A 22,305-nucleotide genomic window follows, 5' to 3' on the forward strand; every position below is an offset into this window, starting at 1 on the left:
GTCGGACTGATACCCGATTCATCTAAAACTTCAGTATTGGAGCCGATACTGATCCAGGTATCGGATCGGTGCATCCCTAATATTCACAATGAAATTAGGCACAGAATAGAGGTCCACTCTGTTTCATCAAGGTCCACTCATTTGGAGATTTCTGGCCTCACCCCATTAAAGAGTGACAATTGCTTTACGGCTTCCATTCATGATATCAAGCCAGACCTTTACAAAACATCTAAGCAAAGGTTGATGATTTCGCCCCAGTTTTCCCACTGAATACTCAAGGTTATCATGATAAGAAGCAGTTGTTTTTTTTTAACATGAGGAGCCCAGCTCACAACCAGAGATGGTTTGGCTGAAAAAGTTTGGGAACTCATATGTCATTGATTTTACCTTCTGATTCAGAGTTCCAGCTTCACCTATACTGCCAGTACTTTGAGGGCCAAACAGCCCTCGACATATGTTGAAGTGGTTTAAAAGTGGGTTTCCTTATTACCTTGTGTACATATTGTCCTCAATGCTGATGCAACTCAGCACACCATTAAACAGCAGTTAGATGTTTTCCTGTTTGCTATGTGATGAATTGCAGAGAAAACTTTAGAAAGCGATTGTAGGGGGCCCACGGGCTGCTGTTGGCTCTGCAGCTGGTCTCCCCTATGAATTCCTACATTTCAAGTATCGTTTGAAATCTCGCTGTTTATTTACACCCTGCTGTTGTGGAAGGACAACAGTTCTTCCTCCTTCTGTGCTGCCCAGTGCTGCATTGTGTACAGCACTTGTATAATTAAGATTCCTCCAGACTCGCTTGGTGGACAGGTGGTCTAGATTACCTTCACAGCATCTGATCATCCACACGCCAGGGTTTTTTCTTTTCTTTTTTCTGTGTGACTGGTCTGATTTAGCTCAAATCCCATGCTGGGATGAACTGTACTAAAAAATTAAACTCAAATGATTCAGTGAACAATCAAAATTTGACTTGAGAATAACTGAAAATTAATAATTGAAAATTACTTGAATCTTTGCAAAGTAGAACTTTTTCTATGCAAAACTCTATATTACAATAATAATAATTAAAAAAAAGAATAGTCAGTGGGTTGTCTGAAGGACTAGTTGACTAGTGTCATATGACACGTACACCACATCAATCATTTTGGAGTGTTCGCATAAGATTCACTGTTGCGTTCAAAAACAGTTTGACAAAGCACGACAGATTGGAACAGAATGTCTGAAGCCACATTTTTAAATGTTTTAAAAAAGTATTTTTAACTTGAAAAACACAATGCTCATGATGCAACATTAAAAAACAAAAACAAACAAACAAACAAACAAAAACAGCATGAAATACAGTGTAAAAGCTGAAGACATCTATCTGCATATTTACATTGACCAACATTAAAAAAAAAAAAGTGTAGATTTTCCAGCCCTTCAATATGGTGACTGATAGATATTCAGCAAATTATTAAGCTAAATATCAATAACCTTCTTTTGCACATAGTCCTCACAAAAAAACCTAGACTTATGGCTCATGCATAATAACAGGAACATTGCTTACTACCGGCGATCTGAAATCAGTCAGTAATTGTCTTGAAATGTATTATTGTCTTGAATTTTTCACACAAGCAGTGTTATGAATTTAGAGACGTGGCTTCTCTGAGATAGTTTACTATGCTGACAGTCTAACAGCATATTACAGCACAACATGCTATCAACACGCTAAAACCCTCTCCAAGCAGTTATGTCTCCTAATTCTTTTTATGTCAAAATATCAAAATGGTCATGAAATACTCTTCTTTTATAAGGTCCACTTATAATGTTAGTAAAGTTTTTTGCTAACATGCCCCCACCCTGCACCATAACAAAAGTGTTTTTCCAAGAATGAAAGAATGAAAACATATAAGCGATTTACAAAATTCCCAATTCCCAAAAAGAACTCAGTCCAGGCAATCATTTATAGCTATATGTCCACTGGTGCTGGTGTTGAGGGCTCCACTGTTATCTGGTCTTTCACACATTGCTTCCTCCCAGTCGTGCTGTCACAGCTCCTCGCATCTTCCTCAGTCTGGGTGGACGATGTGAAAAGACCCTTTGGTGAAGCCAGCTCTAAGCACTCTGATGCTGGTGTTGAGAGCTTAGATAAGAGGATTGGTAGTTCTCCTGCCTTCACCACTGCCGGTTCTGAGCCCTCTGAGCCTTCTAGTTCTTGTGTGGAGGACTCCCCTGGTGCTGGTGCAGAGAGCTCCTCTGGTGCTGGTCTTGAGGGTTCCTCTGGTTCTTGTTTGGAGGGCTCCTTTGGGGCTGGTGCGGAGGGCTCCTCTGGTGCTGGTGTTGAGCGCTCCGCTGGTGCTGGTGTTGAGCGCTCCGCTGGTGCTGGTGTTGAGGGCTTCTCTGGTTCTTGTTTTGAGGACTCTTGTTCTTGTGTGGAGGGCTTCTCTGGTTCTGGTGCAGATGGCTCCTCTGGTGCTGGTGTTGAGGGCTCCTCTGGTGCTGGTGTTGAGGGCTCCTCTGGTGCTGGTGTGGAGGGCTCCTCTGGTGCTGGTGTGGAGGGCTCCTCTGGTGTTGGTGTGGAGGGGTCCTCTGTTGCTGGTGTTGAGCACTCCTATGGTTCTGGTGTTAAGGGCTTCTCTGGTTCTTGTTTTGAGGACTCCTCTGGTTCTTGTGTGGAGAACTCCTCTTGTTCTTGTGTGGAGGGCTCCTTTGGGGCTGGCACTGAGGGCTCCTCTGCTGCTGGTGTTGAGTGCTCCACTGGTGCTGGTGTTGAGGGCTCCTCTGGTTCCTGTTTTGAGGACTCCTCTGGTTCTTGTGTGGAGAGCTCCTCTTGTTCTTGTGTGGAGGGCTCCTCTATTGCTGTTGTTGAGGGCTCCACTATTGCTGTTGTTGAGGGCTCCTCTGTTGCTGGTGTTGACAGCTCCTCTGGTGCAGGTGTTGAGGGCTTCTCTGTTGTTGGTGCAGAGGGGTACTCAGTTGCTGGTGTTGAGCACTCCTCTGGTACAGGTGTTATGGGCTTCTCTGGTTCTTGTTTTGAGGACTCCTCTGGTTCTTGTGTGGAGAACTCCTCTTGTTCTTGTGTTGAGGGCTCCTTTGGGGCTTGTGCAGAGGGCTTCTCTGCTGCTGATGTTGAGCGTTCCACTGGTGCTGGTGTTGACGGTTCCTCTGATTCTTGTTTTGAGGACTTCTCTGGTTCTTGTGTGGAGGACTTCTCTGGTTCTTGTGTGGAGAGCTCCTCTTGTTCTTATGTGGAGGACTCCTTTGGGGCTGGTGTAGAGGGCTCCTCTGGTGCTGGTGTTGAGTGCTCCTCTGGTGCTGAGTGCTCTTCTGGTGCTGTTGTTGAGCACTCTTTTGGTGCTGGTATTGAGCACTCTTCTGGTGCTGGCGTTGACGGCTCCTCTGGTTCTTGTTTTGAGGACTCCTCTGGTTCTTGTGTGGAGAGCTCCTCTTGTTCTTGTTTGGAGGGCTCCTTTGGTGCTGGTGCTGGTTAGCCCTTTTCCATCGACATGGTTCAGGGGCGGGTTCTTGGGCCAGTGCGAATTCTCGATCTGTTCTATGCATTTTCAGTACAGAAAAGGCCGTTCTGAGTTAGAAAATGTTGTTCCACACTGACCCCAAAAGCTACATCAGAGGGCAAAGTGCGTGATTATGTTTCATCACCAGGTAAAATTTACCAAACAACAACAGTAGCTACCATCTGCAGCAAGGAGTACTTCTCATTCTGTAACAACAATATAAACCCCACAAAAATGTCAGACATCAAAAGTGTTCAGGAAACATGGATAAAACGAGTGCTCTACTTGTGAAATGGTCTTCAACCGAGATCTGAGATAAATAGAAATAAAAAGAGTCTACGAGGAGATACAGCAATAAATGATGCACAGCGGTGTTTGGTATCCTCTGCAGCTGATCTCAGTAAGTTATTAGATTTGCCAACTTAGTTAGGTTTCCTTACACTCTTCTCAACTTATTTTGTGCATTGTTTTGTTCAGTAGGGGGATTTTTGACCAACTACTTACTAAGTGAGGAAGATTGCTGCTATCTGTTAAGTAAAACGGTGGGATTCTCAGTCAAGACGTAAACATAATATTATATGCTATGGCAAAAATCTAAATATAACCCTCTGTTACACCAAGGTTAATAACGATTCCACTGTTACAGTTTATAGAACTTAGGAAGTTAAGCCACATTTAAAAGTTCATACAAAATAATGTAATTTCGTTACTTGTCATCTTGAGCATTGATGTCGTCTCTGGCAATCATGTTGAGCAATGTAATAATGTTGGATTGCATGATTCTCTATGTTTAAATGTCTTTATGTCAGCAGCTTTTGCTTGACATCATGGAGTCAGTAAAAGAGCTATTAATCCTCACCATATCATATTGGCCATAAGAGCACCTTTAATCTTTTCTTGTCCGGGTGTGTTAGTGCACAAAAGCAGAACACTTTTATTAAACAGAACCGCTCGGATTCAAATGGGCTTGGTTTTATGTTTATTGTAAAGCTTTCCTTTAAACAGAATCCTACTTTTCCTACTTAATCAGTAGATCCACTGTGGTCAAATGGTCCTATATAATAGTGTGAGATTGCTCTTTGTTCTCAGACAGGTCCCCCCTGCAGAGCCCATCATCTGCAGAACATTTGTAGATGATGAATTATAGCATAAGTGATATAACTAACCCTCTAAACAGATACAGTATGTTAAGTCGAAGATGATTGGTACACCATGATAAATGGTCCCAGATTTACAGTTTCCTGCCTATATAAGCTTAAACATTAATCCTTTTGAAGAGGCCATTTTGTAACACCATATCTGTCTGAGAGTACTTGAGTATGTTGACCTTTTTTGTAAATAAATACATTTTTGTATACATTTTTGTTTTCATCATAATAATTGGTGGAATCTAAATGTTTATGAGCACACCTCATCATAGTTTGTCTCTCAGAGGCTTATAAGAAGTATTCTACATTATTCTGTCCTTTCATTTTCCACACATCCAACAGCTAATAGTCTCTATGGCTCAATAGCAAATATATTTAAATATATGTGCATCATTTGTACCATAATAACTCTGTAATAACTCTTGCTTACAGAATATTGGCCACAGATGTTATGCTCTAAGCTGCCCCCCAGTAAAGTATAATTTAAAAGACAAAGAGACAAAATATTTTCCCATGACTCTGGGTCCAATATTCACTATCCTTGTTGGAAAAGATACAGTATATGAAACTATTGGATATGTTTAAATACTTTCTCCTATCCCATCTTGGTATATGCGAAGACAACTATAAGTAAGCCATTTGCATGCTAATTTCCCTGAAAAGTATAAAGAGTGTAACTTGGTGGCACTTTCAAAACATTGCTCTGTTTGTTTGAGCATACTGACCAGCCCAACACAGCAACATTGGCTCAACCAATGCTGTGAGTTTGGGACAGCAACTATCTGTTATAAAACAAAGGAAGATTTGTTGGACAATAACTTGCAATTTAATTTGGTTAAGTGTCGTTCACATTTAAATCTACATTTTGTGAAAAAAGAAAGTCATATGGGATTGGAACCACATAACAATGACAGAAATGATGACAGAATTTTCATTACTGGGTGAACTATTCCTTTAAGGCAAATGTGAATATTTTGACCTTTTAAATGCACTGAAAAAAAAAAAAAAATCATGTGTTTCAAATCGTCAAAATTGATCATCCCAATATCTCACTTTTTCCTGATCCACTTTTTGCTAAGCTGTGGGAAAGAACTCTGTGCCTGCAATTAAATAAAGTGCTGTGTACAGGCAACACTACTTCAAAGGTCAGGCTGACTGCAAGACTCATGTCTGGCCTGAGCTATGAGCAGCTAAGAAAGGTCAAACTAGACAAAACACAAAGAAGTTATTCATGGATAGAGCTGCTGATTGCACATTTTCACTGTTTTGATGCATCCACCACATAAGTGCTCTTTAAAAGTCCAAGTAAAACAGTCGTAAAATTGTGCGACTCAAACTGATTTGTTTAGCATTTTTGGCCACTACATAATTCCCATATGTGTTAATTAAAAAAAATTGATAACATTACACTTACTCTAAAATGTGGCAATAATGAACAATAGGTTAGTCCAAACTTTTGACTGGTAGTCTAGGCATATTAACAAAGTTTGGTCTCATATCTGCATTTTTCTCCACAGATGTTGATGAGTGCCAGGTACACAACGGAGGCTGTCAGCATAGGTGTGTGAACACCAGAGGTTCTTTCTTCTGCGAGTGCAACCCAGGGTTCCGTCTCCACATTGATGCCCGCACCTGCATAGGTGAGTCATACAGGGGTCATGTAACAGACTGGCCTATGTCCAAGGCTTTAGAGACTGTAATCATCACAGGCTAAGAAAAGTTTGTTTCACAAAATGGGTTTCTCTTCAAAGCATGCAGGGTTCCTTGCTATCAAAGAGCCTCTTGTTTTCTTAATAGTGGAATGTTTGCTACTGTTCTGTAATGTACAGGGCTTGTCATGGTGAGTTTGTGATGGACCTGTGAAATAGACCAGTGGCTCTGTCTATAGGACTCAACTGTTCTCTTGCCTGGGCCTGTTCCCTATCAAACCATCACATCTATCCATTCAAATGTGTCTCTTCTGTAGAAGGTGTCAGGTGAAACCCAACAACTGAGTTTTCAAAGGAAACCTTTCTGGGAATAAAGAATACTTGCTTGCATAACAACTAAGCTCATGATCTCTTGATGTAGGGGTTTACAATTTTGTTGGTTAAATTGTATTATAATTCTTAGATCTTGATTTAGATCTTATTCCATGACAGAATGTGCACTGTGAGCAATGTGCTTCATCTTTCCAGCTGAAAAAGTCTTTCATTTGGTCTCAGTTACCTAAGAAAATTAGATCCTTCTTCCTTCCTTGAAGTATGGTTATGATCTTATGGTTTCCTATATGTGCTCTTCATGTAAAATGTTTAATTAGGATACTCTGAGATTTGCCACCTTACTTCCAAACTCTTTGTACTCAGTGTTTAATGAAATGTCATCAGTTTATTACACAAATTGGCCACAAAAAATATTTTGACATTCAAGTCGAAATGTATGAATATCACTGCATTATATAAAGTATAAAAGCATGTGTCATTTATTTTAAAGAAATAATTCACATAAAGACTGTGTTCTGAGAAAAGGTCAGTATTATTTGTTTGCAGATACCACTTGTTTTGGTATTTATCGATGTGGAGAAATCTATATTTTTTAAGTGTGGGTTAAATGTTCAAATAGCTTTTGGGGCCATTGTAAATCAGTAAAGAAATATTCTGGGTAAAAACAAGTTAGGCTCTATCAACAGCATTTGTGAAATGTTGTTGTTGTCTATGAGGTTACCATTGTAGTCTTTAGCCTACAGAGTTACAAGATGACATTTTCTATGGTAATCGTCAGTCTGCCACAGATAGAGCTTTAAGGGATAGTTCACCCAAAAATGAAAATTCTCTCATCGTTTACTTACCCTCATGCCATCCCAGATGTGTATGACTTTATTTCTTCTGCTGAACACAAAGAATATTTTAACTCTGTAGGTTCAAACAGTGCAAGTGAATGGTGACCAGAACTATGAAGGTCCAAAAAGCATATAAAGGCAACGTAAAAGTAATCCATACTACTCCTGTGGTTAAATCAATTTCTTCAAAAGCTATATGTCACAGTTCTGGCATGTGTGCCATCTCTAACTGTTCTTTGTTTTTCTCTCCCTCGTGTCTCACAGGTGGAGCCGGCAGACGTGATCAGCATTTCCATGGTAACGCTGATCGATCACGTGGAGACGCTGATCACAGTGATGAGTTACATGCTCGCTGCCACCTGCTTTCCTCTAATTGCACTCCCTTCTTATTCCTCGTGTTTCCCCTCTTTCTTCGGCAGTTTATTGTTCTCTGTTACTGTTCACATGTGCGCTGTTTACGGTGAAGTCTAACTCTTCCCTATTGTGTAGCTGGAACGAGCTTGAGTATCTGTTGGTTGCCTGTCTATTGAGGTGCGGTTACCTGTCTGCTTGCATTCACTCTCACCAGTTGGTGCCCAGGACTGTGGAGGAAGATTCCTCAATTTCTGCCCGTGTCTTGGGAGATTAATCTGGGCTTCGCTTGCACCTCACCAGCTTCCATGAACCTTCTTCATGAGCTCGTGTGTCTGTGGTTGCTGGTCGATTGAGGTGCGGTTACCTGTCTGCTTGCATTTCCTCTTACCAGTTGGTGCCCAGGAATGTGGAGGAGGATTCCTTGATTTCTGCCCGTGTCTCAAGAGATTCGTCTGGGCTTCGCTTGCACCTCACCAGCTTCTATGTACTCTCATCTGAGTGCTCCAGACTTCCACAATGTACACATTCCCCATATGAACACACTCTTCCCAAACCATTGGCGGCTTGCTGGTTCTCCAACTTCTTCAGCCGGTGCAGGGTGCGCCTTGACTTGACTTTTGAGAACTTGTGAATAAATACTGTTGAACTCTCTCTCTCTCTCTCTGCTTTTGGGTTCTTTATCCTCCCCACTCCCCAACCATGACACTATATGATAGGTGTGGGTGAGAAACAGATCATAAATTTTTTACTATAAATTGTCCTCTCAGCCTAGTAGGTGGCGTAATGTATGAAGAATGTGAATCGGCAAAATGAAAGAAGAATTTGAAAATGGCCTTTTTGTTTTGTAAAAAAGGTTTCTCACCAACACCTATCATAACGCTTCTAAAGATATGGATTTAATGACTGGCATCTTATGGATTACTTTTATGCTTCCTTTTATGTGCTTTTTGGACCTTCAAAGTTCTGGCCTCCATTCACTTGTTGTATGGACCTACAGAGTTGAGATGTTCTTCTAAAAATCTTTGTTTGTGTTCAGCAGAAGAAAGAAACTCATATACATATGGGATGGTATGAGGGTAAGTAAATGATGAGAGAATTGTAATTTTGGGGTGAACTATCCCTTTACCTTATATTATTTATCCTGGTATGTTTATTAAAATTTCCAAAGCAGTTTTGACGGTATACGTAAATAACAAATGCTACTAATATTCCATTATGGAAAATTGCATGCTGTCAGAGTTTCACAAATTGAAAACTGGTCTGAGAGTCTAATGCACTAGCAGCATTGCAGTAAGTGTATTTCAGCTGAATCAGCAGGGAAACCAGAAGAGTCCAGGGCCATGAGCTCCAGTCAGGCTCCAGGCTCATTCTTCAGTTTTTTCCGATGCCAAACCAGCTCTTCTATAAAACCACTATCTAAACCATAGCTGAGTGGGAGAAAATGTGAATCACCATTATTAAAAACAGACACTGCTAATTAATCTATAAATGTTTTGTCCAGGATCATTTGGTTTTGGTTAACAGTCATTTGAGTAGCTGGTAATCCTGCTGATACCTGCTAGATTTTGAATTATTTGAAATTCACCCAAGGGTTCTGCCAAAGGAATATTATAATTATCTTTGATTAGAAACAGTCTCATAACCAAAATGTAAAGATTTCAGTTCTTAAACTCATCATCCCCCACACCAGCCCCCAAAATATCCTGTTTCAACAAATTGCCACCATTATTTGCTGATTTATTTGGGAAAAGAGAGTGTCTGATGATATTAGAGTTTTATTAGGGACATTTTCAAAGCTGTTTTGGACAATATGCCTGCAGGCTGCATGCTAGATTTTATTAAGGACTGACATGTACTCCTGTGCATTGAGACTGACTTATATGCTTGTTATGACATTATTTATTTAGTCTGTCTACTGATACATAGACTGTGCTTTATTATCAGCAGGAATCCAACACTCTGAATGACTGAGATTTGTTACATTTGGAGAATTATCCTCCCTGTAATGGTGAGACATGGTGATCACATAGTCCTGGCGTGACTATCAGTCACGTTTACTATACTTTAATGTGTTTACCTGGAACTGAGCCGTAACCCTTATCTGACCCTGTGTGATGAAAGAGGTAACTGCACGTTACCAGAAAAACTCTGTCTAGTTCAAAGAAAGGGTGGCAACAACAGACTAAAAGGCCACTGATATTATGACAACATCTGGCTCAGCTACATCATTAGCAAAGAGAAAATGAAAGAGTGGATGTATCAGTCTTTAATTTGCAATCTTATACATATCATTTTGCGATCCGCTAACTGAAACCACATTTGTAAGTGATCAGTAACTCTCAAAAACACTTTACTCTCCAGGTGTAAACAGCGATCTGTCTTGGCTGACCACTTGTGATTTGATCACACGAGATGGATGTTAATATCAGGTGTAAACAGGGCCTTAGAGTAGGGGACCAAATATAAAAGTACAGGTTACTGGATATGTAGAGTGGGTTGTATAGACAAGAGGTAAGTTGGAAGTGCCTGCACTCCAATGTCTGTTATCAACTGCCATACTGCTCCCGACCATTTCCTTATCGTCTCATGGTGCAGAACAAAGTTAATTTGGTGTTTCACTGAATATTATGATTGGTTTCTGTCCTGAGATGGCTATCCTCTTTGAAAAACAGAGGAATGGCAAAGTAGCACAAGCATCACAGTCCAAAAGCTTGACTGAGATGTGAGGCTGTTTTTTCTCCATCAAAGCCTCATATCAGTTACCTGAAAAAACAGTGAACCATTTTCAGTAATCCCTAAATAATTCCGGCTTTGAAAATAATTGGCTGGTGCTATTTTGGATAATAGTTGTGAACAATGCTGTTGGCTGAAACATTTCATTTGTTCCACATTCACTTTTACTATGAGAGTAACATTTTGAGAATGTTCCTAAAAAGACCAGGCTTTCTGATTCAAATCATAAATCTTAACATCCTTATAGAAATTGCTGATTTTGTTAACATTAAAGCTAAAATTAAATCAGACCATTTTCACCTTAAATATGATTTAGTAGGTGGCAACAGTTTTTAAAGATACATGTCATTCACGAATAAACTCATGCTTTGACAACATCAACTCTTCAGCAGGGCCACATTCTTTGGTGAAAACATGAGAAAATTAAAGCTAAAGTTAGTTATTTCTATGCCTCTATCATCATCAAATGTAATTGTAAAAATGATGACTGAACACTTCCTCTGCCTTCAGTTGGTCAAAAAACAGATAGTCCCACCCTAAACTCACAGCATTGGTCCAGACAGTGTTGCTGTGTGGGCCTGGTCGGGATGCTCAAAGTGTAATGTTTTGATAGTCCCACAGAGCCACAGTGTTTACTTTGATTTCAGTGAAATCAAGGTAGAAATGGCTTACATATAGTTGTCTCTGCATATTAAGATTTGATAGGACAAAGTTATTTAACATTGAAGAAATTACACACTTCACCTTTAAGAGCTTCAACTTTAAAGGCATTTTGGTGTAAACCTTCTGGCCTCTGCCAGAAAGCTGAAATTAATGGAGATTTTGACCATTCAACACAGCAATAATTCAAAGCCTGCAGCCAAATGATCCAAAGAATCACTTGAAATAGGATTTTGAGTATCCTGGAATGGTGTAGTCAATGGACAGGCTTTACTTCTATAATAAATCTGTGAACTGGCCCAAACAGGCTGTGCACTGGAGGTCTTCTCGCAGTTTGAACTCATCTGCCAAGAAAAGTGGGATAAAATAGTAAAATCCAGGTGTGCTGTCTTGGTAGACTCCAATCCAAACAGAACTACTGATGTAATTAAAGCCAAAGGTGATACCCCACAGTATTACATAAATGCATTTACTCTTATGGAAACAAAGTACTGAGAGTTTTTAATTATTTTCCCCAGAAAAAATACATTTGTTTTGCTTAATATCTTAGACTACCAGATCTTATTAAAACAAAAATCTCTGTCAGGGTTTGTTTTTATTTTAATATTTAGAATTTAATTCATTAATCTAAGTGGAATTAATCAAATTAAAATCATATTAAAGACACAAATACAGTACTATGCAAAAATTTTAGGCACTTGTGAAAAATGTTGCATAGTGAGGATGTCTTCAAATATAATGCCATAAATAGTTTTCATTCATCAATTAACGTCAATAAAAGTCAAATAAAAGAGGTTTAATATATATTTGGTTTAAACAAATATAAAACAGCACAAATTCTCCTAGGTACACCTGGACAAAATTTGGCTTCTTGGAGAATTCGCCAGTTCTTCTGTCTATTAAGGCTGTCTCAATTGCTTCTGTCTCTTCATGTAATCCCAGACTCTCTTGATGTTCAGTGGGGCGCTCTGTGGGGGTGGGGGGCTCCCTGTTCTTCTATTTTATTGTATTTGCAAAAGGAATGTTTGGGAGTCTAAAAGTTATATTTCCTATTGACACACTAATGCTGAAGATATAAATAACCATCTTAAAGGGGTCACTGTAAATTTCAGAACTCAAAACTTCCTCCTCAGTCTAAAAAGAGCATTTATAGTTACCACCCTGCTGAAACGTCTCATTTTGAAATCTGTCTATTCGTGACATCACAAAACATTGCTCATCTGTATTTGCATATCCCACAACATGCGTCATTGCACCCTTGGCCCCGCCTACTGCCACTCAGTTTGAGAGAACAGGCCTTGTGTGGCCTATTCATAAACTTCAAAGGGGACCCATCTGTACTATTTTGAATTTGTATATAAACATGAAATACACAGACTCTTTGACCGCTGCCATGTGTCTCAACACTTTTACAAGACATGGTGTCAAGTTACAACACTGAAAAGGAGCCAGTCTCTTTCATTCAGCTGCTGCCTCTTGTTTTTTGAGCACAAACGCATCATGGACACGTTCTTTTGCACATCTGTGCTATTTTTAATTATTGGTGTATGTAGACATTAACAAGATGGATGTCTTTGACAATTTCGATGTGTTTCCGGCGATGTGCGCCTCAATGCGTCTACAGTATGTGTGTGCGTCATTTCACCGTGCTTTGGACTATGTGTGTGCGGTTTCTTTTTTGGCTCATGTCAGCACTGATTGTTTGTGAACAGTCAAAATACGATTCAAGCATTGTTATTGAAGAATGGGGCAGTTAAAAACATGTGGACCCTTGAATATTTCAGATGTCATGACTGTTTGATAGTTTATGGGGCTGAGTGTTAACAGTTGTGCTTTAGATGAACAGTTTAATATATTCGGATGCAATGTGTTGGATGTGCATTATGTGTAAACCCTGAAATTTTGTTTTATAATGTTGTGGAGCTTGTTCATTCTCTTCCGATTGAGTTTCAAAAATGGCTGAATTTGAGGGGCTGCATGATGTTAGCCAGTCATGACAGTGGGCGTTTACTTTGAAGTTTTAAAGAGGCGCTTAGGCCAAAACCGAGCGTTTCAGATTGAGAGCCAAAAACAGGGTGGAAAATGATAATATATTACTCAATTTTGACGGTTTGTGGCAAAAAAAACTTTTATAACATTATCAGTGGACCACAGGGATTATAAAATATAGCATTTCATGACCCATTTAAGACAAATGGTTTTGTGAAACATCTTATGTGCTGAAGACATTTGCACATTACTGTATATATTTTTAAATATATACACTTTCTGGAGTTTGTTACTCTTAAGCCTAGTTTTAGTACTCTCAACAAGTCTTTGTAAAGTAGTGTTTGTCTCTGGCTCTTAAAACTCTTATTTCTCTGCTGCCTTCAGCTGTGCTTTCTTGTGCGGTGAAGAATGGAGGTTGTGAGCAGGAATGTGTGCAGCTTTCTCCTGTTCAGTTCCAGTGCCGCTGTAGACATGGATACCAGCTCACCGCTGATGGGAAGCGCTGCAGACGTGAGTCCTGCTCTTTTACTCATTTAGCTAAACTTGAAACATCTGACTATATCTGCACAATTTTGACGTATTTTTGAGTTTAAAAAAATAATAAAACAAATAAAACAAATAAAAAAATAATACAAAGTTTATGTTTTATGAGATGAGCCAATTTTAGTCAGAGACATTATAAAGTGATGAGATGAACCACTTGTATATGAATGGGAGAATTGTTGTGCTAATTATGGCAGCTGTAGTCCCACCTTACATTCAAAAGCACCAATCGGCAGTATGTTTACTCTAGAACGTGCATGTGCATTAGCTATATTAGCCTGAAAAATTCTCTCTTTTTTTTGTGCATGATTTCAGGCAAAGTAGGACAATTTATGATACTGTAACAGGTAAAGGTTGGGCAAGGAGGAGGCGGGAACCGGCTGAAGAGTAAACATAAAGTTTTAATGAAAAACTTTTTTTTTAATTAAAACAAACGTAAACAAACACAGACACATATGCAACATGGGCGCATGCGTCTCTCTCTCTCTCGAACCGCCGTTTCCGGCTGCCCTTTATCTCGCTCTCCCGCTGATAAGCTGATTCAGCGTCATCCGTACTCCATCACGGCCTGGCCACACTCTCCTCCTCGTCACAGATACATTGTTGTCAGATTTTATTTCTGATTCGAAATATGTTATAGTAATCTAATCTGAACCAGTAGTTAGCAATAGTTTTTGAGATTTTGGTGTTTGCCATTCAGGTAGGTAGGAAATGTACTTGCATGCCCATATTGTCTCCTGGCAGGACAAATCACATGCTGTTAGTCAAAGAATGTTTCGAAACATCTCTTGGACATATGGATTAAAGTGTTCTTGGTAGAAAAGTGATTGACAAAGAAAGGGATTGACATCCACTAAATCCCCATATGTGCTGCTTTCTCAGTGTTATCGGCCAATCACAAGACTACTTGAAGATCTGGTAACCTCATAGCACACAAGAGCTCTGGAGCAGAACAGGACATCTGTATCAGTACTATATAAATTCTGTAGAATATTCAATAGTGATCAGTACACATTCAGACACTGAAGACAAAGATGAGTGAATCATTGAAGTCATTATAGTCCAGCTAACACTTTGAATCATGAAATAGCAACTTTAGACAGAATGTTTACACCTTAAAACAGTGGTACAACCCAATAGGGTGAATTAGAGTAGTCTCTGACATTTTTTGCACTTTTGACTTGTAGTTTACTGTGATTGTCACTTTATCACATGACAACTGTAATTCACCCTACTTTCTGCACTAAACTTAAGGTTAAATGTAATAATGGGTTAATGACTCCAGTTACAGTAATGCTCTGGACTTGAAAATAGACCTCTGTTAGTGTCACTTGAACAGCAATATTGGAAACTGCTGTGAATTTTGGCCTGCTCTAAAAAGCAGTTTTCACTGAAAAGCACTTTTATTATTCAGACTACAGCATCATCTTCTTGGCAAATCCAGTGTCAGTTCCAGTGTGCCTGCCAAAATTCAAATTCATTGTAGCCTGCCCCACAGATCCAATGTCCTGAAACTTACCAGAGACAGTTGTTCCCCTGTGAAATGTTACCACTGAGAATTAGGTGAAGACAAGGAGAAAGAAAGAGGGAGAGAGAATATGCATGTACTGCCAAACAAAAGTGTGTTAGACAGTGACTAAATACATGAAAGTATCAAAGTGTCTGTGAGTGGACAGAGTGCAGTCTAGTAAATGGACATCAGTGTCATTTAATTGATTTCATACCGTTGTGCTCAAAGTATAGGGGTTCAGGGGCTAAATTTAAAGTGCTACACTTTTAAAATACTAACAGACAGCATTTATTTATTTATTTTTTTCAAAAATAGTGATAAACCTGATTGTAAACCTGATTATTTGTTGCTCCCCTATGCAGTATAAAGCCATAAGATACATGGTCCCCATCTTTACTCTATTTACTTTGGTTCCAAAATAATTTTTTCCCAAAACTTTGCATTGTCAGGATGGAATATTGAATCTGTCCTCTGAAGGGACTCAAAAATGCTTTATATCTTGTATGACATGTTTCTAAAGTCAACATTAAATCAAACAAGACACTTTTTGAATTCTTAATACACATCCTAGCCTTGTTGTAAACGATTCATCAGTACGTTATTCCAAACATGTTATTCTTCAACCACCTGTCATACAACTTTTCCCAATCCAATAAATTTTTTATGCAATAAAGTCCTAAACTTTTTCTTCTTGAATATCCTATTTCACTCTGAAATATGTCACATTACATATGTAAAAGAGGTTGTGAATGCCATTTCATGGGCCTGACATTTGACATGATGGTGACATTCTACTAGACACCATGATAACATGACTTAAGCAGCAGAGTCTGCATGTCTCTATTCACTGAAAAAGAATTGGCCAGAACAGTATGAGAATTCAACAGAAAGAGACTGTTGGAATTATTGTGTAGTATGTGCACTGTGTTGACAAGATAATGAGTGTTTATGTATGTGTGAGAGAGAGAGAGCCAATGACCTGACATATAAGATCTGACTTAAATGGCATGTGTTTCAGTGAGGAACCCATGTGCAGAGAGGAATGGCAGCTGCATGCACTTATGTCACAGTGAAGGGGGTCATGCTGTGTGCGGCTGTCACCAAGGCTTCATACTGGCCCCGGACCAGAAGAGCTGTGAAGGTAAACGCCTTTGACGGCAACAGTAAAAAGCCTTTCCACCCCATGCTGAGTTCAATAAAACTGTCATGGTAAGGTCCCTCATGTACTGGATCCTCTTGTTTCCTACTGTAAGTGTTAAAATAAGTCTTTTTCCCATGGTTTGAAGGCATGAAGAACAGTGGAAGCACTGTGCTAAATTAAGTGAGAGATGAAGGTTGAAAGCTGTGGAACATGGCTCATTTTCTCAACACTGGCCAGAGTTGGCAAGGGAAACAGGGAGCAGGGCTTTTCACTCTGGAGTCTATGACAGAGTCACTTTTTTCAGTTGTGTGTTTAAGGAGATGAAGTTGAGAGGTTGCACACATTCAGATTTGTTCAAGTGATTATTTGTGGCAAAAATCTGTTTGTCAGATGAGAGTGACTCAACAAATCCAGAAAAGTGCAGAGATGTTTGAAACCGAGTACGTTTACATAAGAAGTTATAATCAAGCTACCGCTGGTTTTTGCGCAGTTGAGCTACAGTCTTCATCTCTCTGTCCAAGTATATGAAAACATGCATAATCGAATAGCAGAAGGAAGACGTCAGCTAAGGAAGTGACATATAGATGTTTTCCGGTTTGCATCATATTAGCACGTCGAAGAAGTAAGCTAATTAGCTTCTCAACAGTGAGTTACACACAACGGGCACAACAACATTGATGATTTTGGTGCAGATCAGATGTGTGTGATCCGTTGTGCTTATGGTGATGTCCGAAGGCAGAAGACAACGTAATTTGCTCCCTGGATTGTATTACTATACGAGTTCTGCTTTGCTTCACTTAGTGCCTTCAATTATCCTTATAATTTCAGTCTAAAACGTAATAATAACATTAAGACTGAGGACAGATGTCATGAATAAACAGACAATTAAGAATTTAAAAATATATATATTTTCCAAGGGAGCGCTGGTATTTTTATAGGTTTATTGTCTGAATACTTGAACAGTTCTGCATATGTCACAGAATCTGTCATTTGCTTCAGGCTGCATATTCAATAAATATCATGCTTTCTGCTTAATTTTATATATGAATTCCACATAAGAAAAGTAAAATTAGCTGTTATAACCACTCGATGATAATTAAAAGTAAGATATATGGAGTAGATTGTCACAATCAGAGGGAATGATGAGGCTCAGGACCCAAGTGCAGAGTTATAAAAAACAAAGGATTTATTAACAGAACAAAAAGGGCAAAAACAAACCAAAACTCCCACAAGGGGAAAAAACAAACATAAACAACCCCGTTGGGGAAAAAACTCAAAACAGAATATCTATCAAATGCCACGCGATGCCCGCAACAGGCAACAAAAACAAGGAAGGACACCTGTGCGAGAGTTCGGCCACACACACACCCGACACCTTAGACCGAAGTAACTGAACCTCAGCACAACATGAAGTCAGCTCGCGACCCGGGCGCAACGCAAGGCGCACCTGTGTTTGCGAGAGACAGACAAACTATTGACGAGAGTGCATGCTGCCAAAATGACATAAGCGTGATGCACCCACGTCAATAACAGACAGACATGGAGTACGAGTGTCCGGATCCCGACACAGACCGAAACCGAACCAGACAGGAAGTCAGGATCCAGTCACTGTGCTCCCAACATGAAACAAGATAGACTGAAGGGTGCACGGCAGGGAATACAACCGAAACCATGTGCGCTCACACAAAGACAGACAACGAAACACAAGACAGACATGGGACGATGATGCCACAGTCCTGTTAGACAAAAACCCAGACTGACAGAGTGACAGGACAGTGACAGTATATAATGTGTAATTTGTAATGTTTACATTCTGCATTCATGGCGCTAATGCAAGCATGCTAACCTTGGCCATAGTATGCACCTGTTACATTCTTTTATTGTAATTTATGATGGAATTTGTAAAAATAGTCCAAATTTTTTTTTATACTTGTAAATAAATACAAATTTTTGATGCTACTGCAAAGATGAGTATTTGGTGATATGGGTGTTACTATGGCACACAGAATAATGGGCAGAATACAGACTAAAGAATAATAATTAGTTGCACATCAATGTGTCACAGGTCTTATAGACTGTTGATCCATCCAAAAAATGTTAGTGTTCACCATGATATCTTTGTGTTGTTGTTGTTGTTATTGCTATTCTTCTTCTCTGCTTTGTGTTGGGTTGGACTTCCATGTTAAATACATGTTAAATACATGTTACACCTCTGTTTTTTGGAGCATGCGCACAAGGCTTAATACCAACTGTGGTCCGATTAGCATATGTACAGTACATGCTGGATGAAGCCAAGCTACAGCTGCATTGTCTAGGTTTGTTAGTTCGATTTTGCAAAAACTGTACTGGTAGATTTCAGTCGGACTAAAGTGTTTACATGACATTTTACAAAGACAAATTATTGCTTTAGTCCGACTGAAATCGAACTTTTAAAGTGCATGTAAACACACTCATTGTGGTCTCCACACTAATTAGAAATCAGTGAAGAAAGAAAAAAGGCAAAGACAATCTCAGATTTTTACCTGCCATGCCCAACATTTTCACTGGCCCACCGCAAATATGATAAGTATGGTTTGACCATCAGGAAGTGTCATAGGTGTCGATTTATGTTCTTGTAGCTGGGTGCCCAATATTACAAAGAGAATCCAGGATCCGATAAGGACAAGAGTGAAGGAAAAAATATTTAGTGTTGCAAAATTTTTATGACTGGTAAGAGAAGGATTCAAATTGAAATAAAACAATATTTAGATCAGATTAGTTTAAAATTAAGGTGCGCATCTGTATATTTCAGCAAACATGAAGAAGAGAGAGAGTAAACATGTCGCAAATACGATAAAATGCATGCATTTCCGCACCACTGGAATTAAAAACAAAAAGCTTAGACATATTAGACTACGAATAACTGACTGACTGACCCACGAATATGAGAAAAATTGTTGGCAAATGTTAAATGCACATAAATGGAGGAAATTATTGATCTTTTATTAACATATTGCTCATTTCCGTGGTTGCTCATCGCATATGGTCAAAATACTCTTTTCCTAATATATGTTTTATGTTTGCAACACATTTTTGTGTGTAAAAAAAATAAAAAATAAAAATAAAAATAATAAAAAAAGGTTAATTTTACGTTACATTTTCTTAATGTTTTCTTAAATGAATAAAAATCAAACTATAATGTAGCTCAGGACATAACACTTTTGCTGGCATACACTCAGGGGCGTAGATTCCAAGGGGGATGGTGGGGGGAGGTAACCCCCCCAATAATAATAATAATAAAAAAAGAAAGTACAACCCCCCAATATTTATACCATGATCAATGGAAACATGTAAATGCTTAACGCTGCAACCGCCCAAATTTTCAAGCCAAATCTACGCCCTTTAATACACTATAAAAAGTGGTAACTGGCAACTGTTACTTTAACAGCTTTTGTTGCCGTAACCTAATATATTCAAAATGATTCAGTGATGTTAAATAATATTTTTTTACTTAAATAAAAGCAGTTAATTTAGATGTTTCCACATGAAGCAAATTATTTTTTCAGTGTACTGTGCGAAGCATTATTGAGTTGTAAATCATTTTAAACCCATTCTTATTGATGCTTCCAAGACAACTGGATGTCAGTCTCACAATTTCAACAAATCCTCATCTACAGTATGTCAGCTAGATACATAACTTTACTTTGGTGATGTATTTAAAGTAAATAAGCAGAATTTGCAACAACAATATTCAATACATCAAAGAAATACAAATATGTAAGTTTATGAGAAATGAAAACACATGTACATAATCATCAGACAGTTCTGTCTACTGGCCTTAAACTCTCTCACACTGGCCCGGCCGATCAGGCCATCTGTATTGTTGAGACCTGCATCAGTAACTTGTTATTGGTGTGTTGCAGACATCGATGAGTGTGCGACAGGGCAGGCAGCGTGTGCTCACAGTTGCCGTAACACCCCAGGCTCTTTCTCTTGCATCTGCAATCCTGGATACGAGCTGGGATCTGATGGCAGGAAATGCTACCGTGAGTTACCTTTCACCTCAATACTACTGAGCACAGATCCCATACCATAGTTCACAGAAGTACAGAAACATACAGTGGCCCCAAAAGCTATTTGGGCAATTAAGTCACCCTTAAAAATTTACAAATTTTATTTAACCCATTCCAAGTTGCATCTGTTAACAAATAATGCTAAACCTTGCCGCAACTTTATTTTCTAAGCCATTTTTTTTATGCCTTTTAACCAGCTGGTTCGAGATCATTTTTAGTGGATGTATAACGTCAGTTTCTCCCAAGTTCATGTGGGTGTCCAAGCCGAGTAACCACTGGTGTAGTTCCGCACATTAACTATGACATGTTCCACTAAAGTTATCTAAATACTTTTTTTGTCTTAATTTTGAACAGTTTACTGTATCTATTGCTTCATAATTTAAACCTACCAAACATAATTTTTGTGTGAATGTTTTGCATGAAATGATGTTTGTGCTGTCTGTAATGCAATTACATTGGCCTCTGGATGTTAAATAATTAACGATCAAATAAATAATAAGAAGGTTTTATATGATTGTCTTTCCTGCAGGTATTGAAATGGAGATTGTTAATAGTTGTGACACTGATAATGGTGGCTGCTCACACCACTGTCGGCATGGCACTCTCGGGCCTGTCTGCAGCTGTAACCATGGTTATCAACTTGATGAAGACCTCAAAACTTGTTTGGGTGAGTGAAAAGAGTAAACAGTAAAACCACAAATCAAAATCACCAGATGTACAAAATCAAGTGTGCATCCAGATGTGCTGATAAAACCTTCAAATCATCATTCCCCAAACAATATTAATGATTTTTTCCTACAAAAACAAATGTCTGGCAGCAGTTTTATTTCTTATGTTTTTCTGAAGGTTTTCTCTGAATAATGATCCCTCTCCTTAACTGGAAATGTGCCTATGTAAATACTTGCTTTTCAGAGATCTAATACGTGCCTCTCTTCCTGTACTGTGTTTAAACACATTCATGGGCATTTTTTCACCTTTTAGACTTAGAAGAATGTGAGGAGGGAACCTCATGCTGTGAGCAGGACTGCACAAACTACCCCGGAGGTTACGAGTGCAACTGCAGAGCAGGATACAGGCTCAACTCAGATGGCTGTGGATGTGATGGTACTTCATAACTTGTTTTCACAACCTTATTTGATTGGCAATAATATATTTTACAGGGTGAGACATAGGGTGAATTTGAAACTGCAGAAAGGTGATGCTACTTATTGGGTCATTCCGAATGAAGGTTTTTAGTTTGCAACCAATTTTAACAGCTATAAGCATGCATTTTGCTGCTACATAATCAAGATAACATTCCGATTAAAATAAAGTGGCAGTGATTAATTGCTTTTTGAAGGTTTTTATTAAGACAGAATACCCTGCAACCTCCTTCAGAGTGCTCACTTTAAAGTGTTCATGCGCTTGGAGTCAGTGGGGCAAGTGTTGCTCACTTTCAAATGGAATTCGCCAATAAAGTCTCTTGAGTTCCTTTGTCTGTTGTCAGCACTCAGTTATTGTCACTTCAATATTAGTAAACAGCAGCAGTTACATCACAATGCCATCATGTTTTCTAAAGTGCTTTGTGTTTTCCACTGGTGTAGATGTGGATGAGTGTCTGTCTGATAATGTGGGCTGTGAGCACATTTGCCAGAACACAGCTGGATCCTATCAGTGCTTCTGTCGGTATGGAAACCATCTCGCTGAGGATAGACATTCCTGCATCCGTAAGTACAGCAGTATGCAAGGTGGAAACAGTGGATTTCAGTTATGTGTTTTTCATTAAGTTTGCTTATTACTAAGGCTGTCAAGCGATTAAAATTCTGTATCGATTTAATAACATATGCCGATAATAAATCAAATGAATCACACATATATCACACA

The 22,305-nt window shown here is 39.0% G+C and overlaps 1 protein-coding gene across 4 annotated transcripts in view; it reads left to right on the forward strand.

Annotated features, from left to right (window-relative positions):
* LOC127419702 (multiple epidermal growth factor-like domains protein 6) overlaps window positions 1–22,305 on the forward strand; it is a 64,490-nt gene that overhangs the window by 10,140 nt on the left and 32,045 nt on the right. For 3 of the 4 annotated variants that reach the window (XM_051661340.1, XM_051661338.1, XM_051661339.1), the window contains exons 2-8: window positions 6,160–6,282; window positions 13,581–13,706; window positions 16,268–16,390; window positions 20,293–20,415; window positions 20,972–21,109; window positions 21,424–21,546; window positions 22,026–22,148. In XM_051661340.1, the coding sequence (XP_051517300.1) occupies window positions 6,160–6,282; window positions 13,581–13,706; window positions 16,268–16,390; window positions 20,293–20,415; window positions 20,972–21,109; window positions 21,424–21,546; window positions 22,026–22,148 (879 nt within the window). The remainder of the gene's footprint in view (window positions 1–6,159; window positions 6,283–13,580; window positions 13,707–16,267; window positions 16,391–20,292; window positions 20,416–20,971; window positions 21,110–21,423; window positions 21,547–22,025; window positions 22,149–22,305) is intronic. The other variant, XM_051661341.1, reaches the window with a different exon arrangement.

The sequence above is a fragment of the Myxocyprinus asiaticus genome, chromosome 29 (genome assembly GCF_019703515.2).
Source record: "Myxocyprinus asiaticus isolate MX2 ecotype Aquarium Trade chromosome 29, UBuf_Myxa_2, whole genome shotgun sequence".
Lineage (NCBI taxonomy): Eukaryota > Metazoa > Chordata > Actinopteri > Cypriniformes > Catostomidae > Myxocyprinus > Myxocyprinus asiaticus.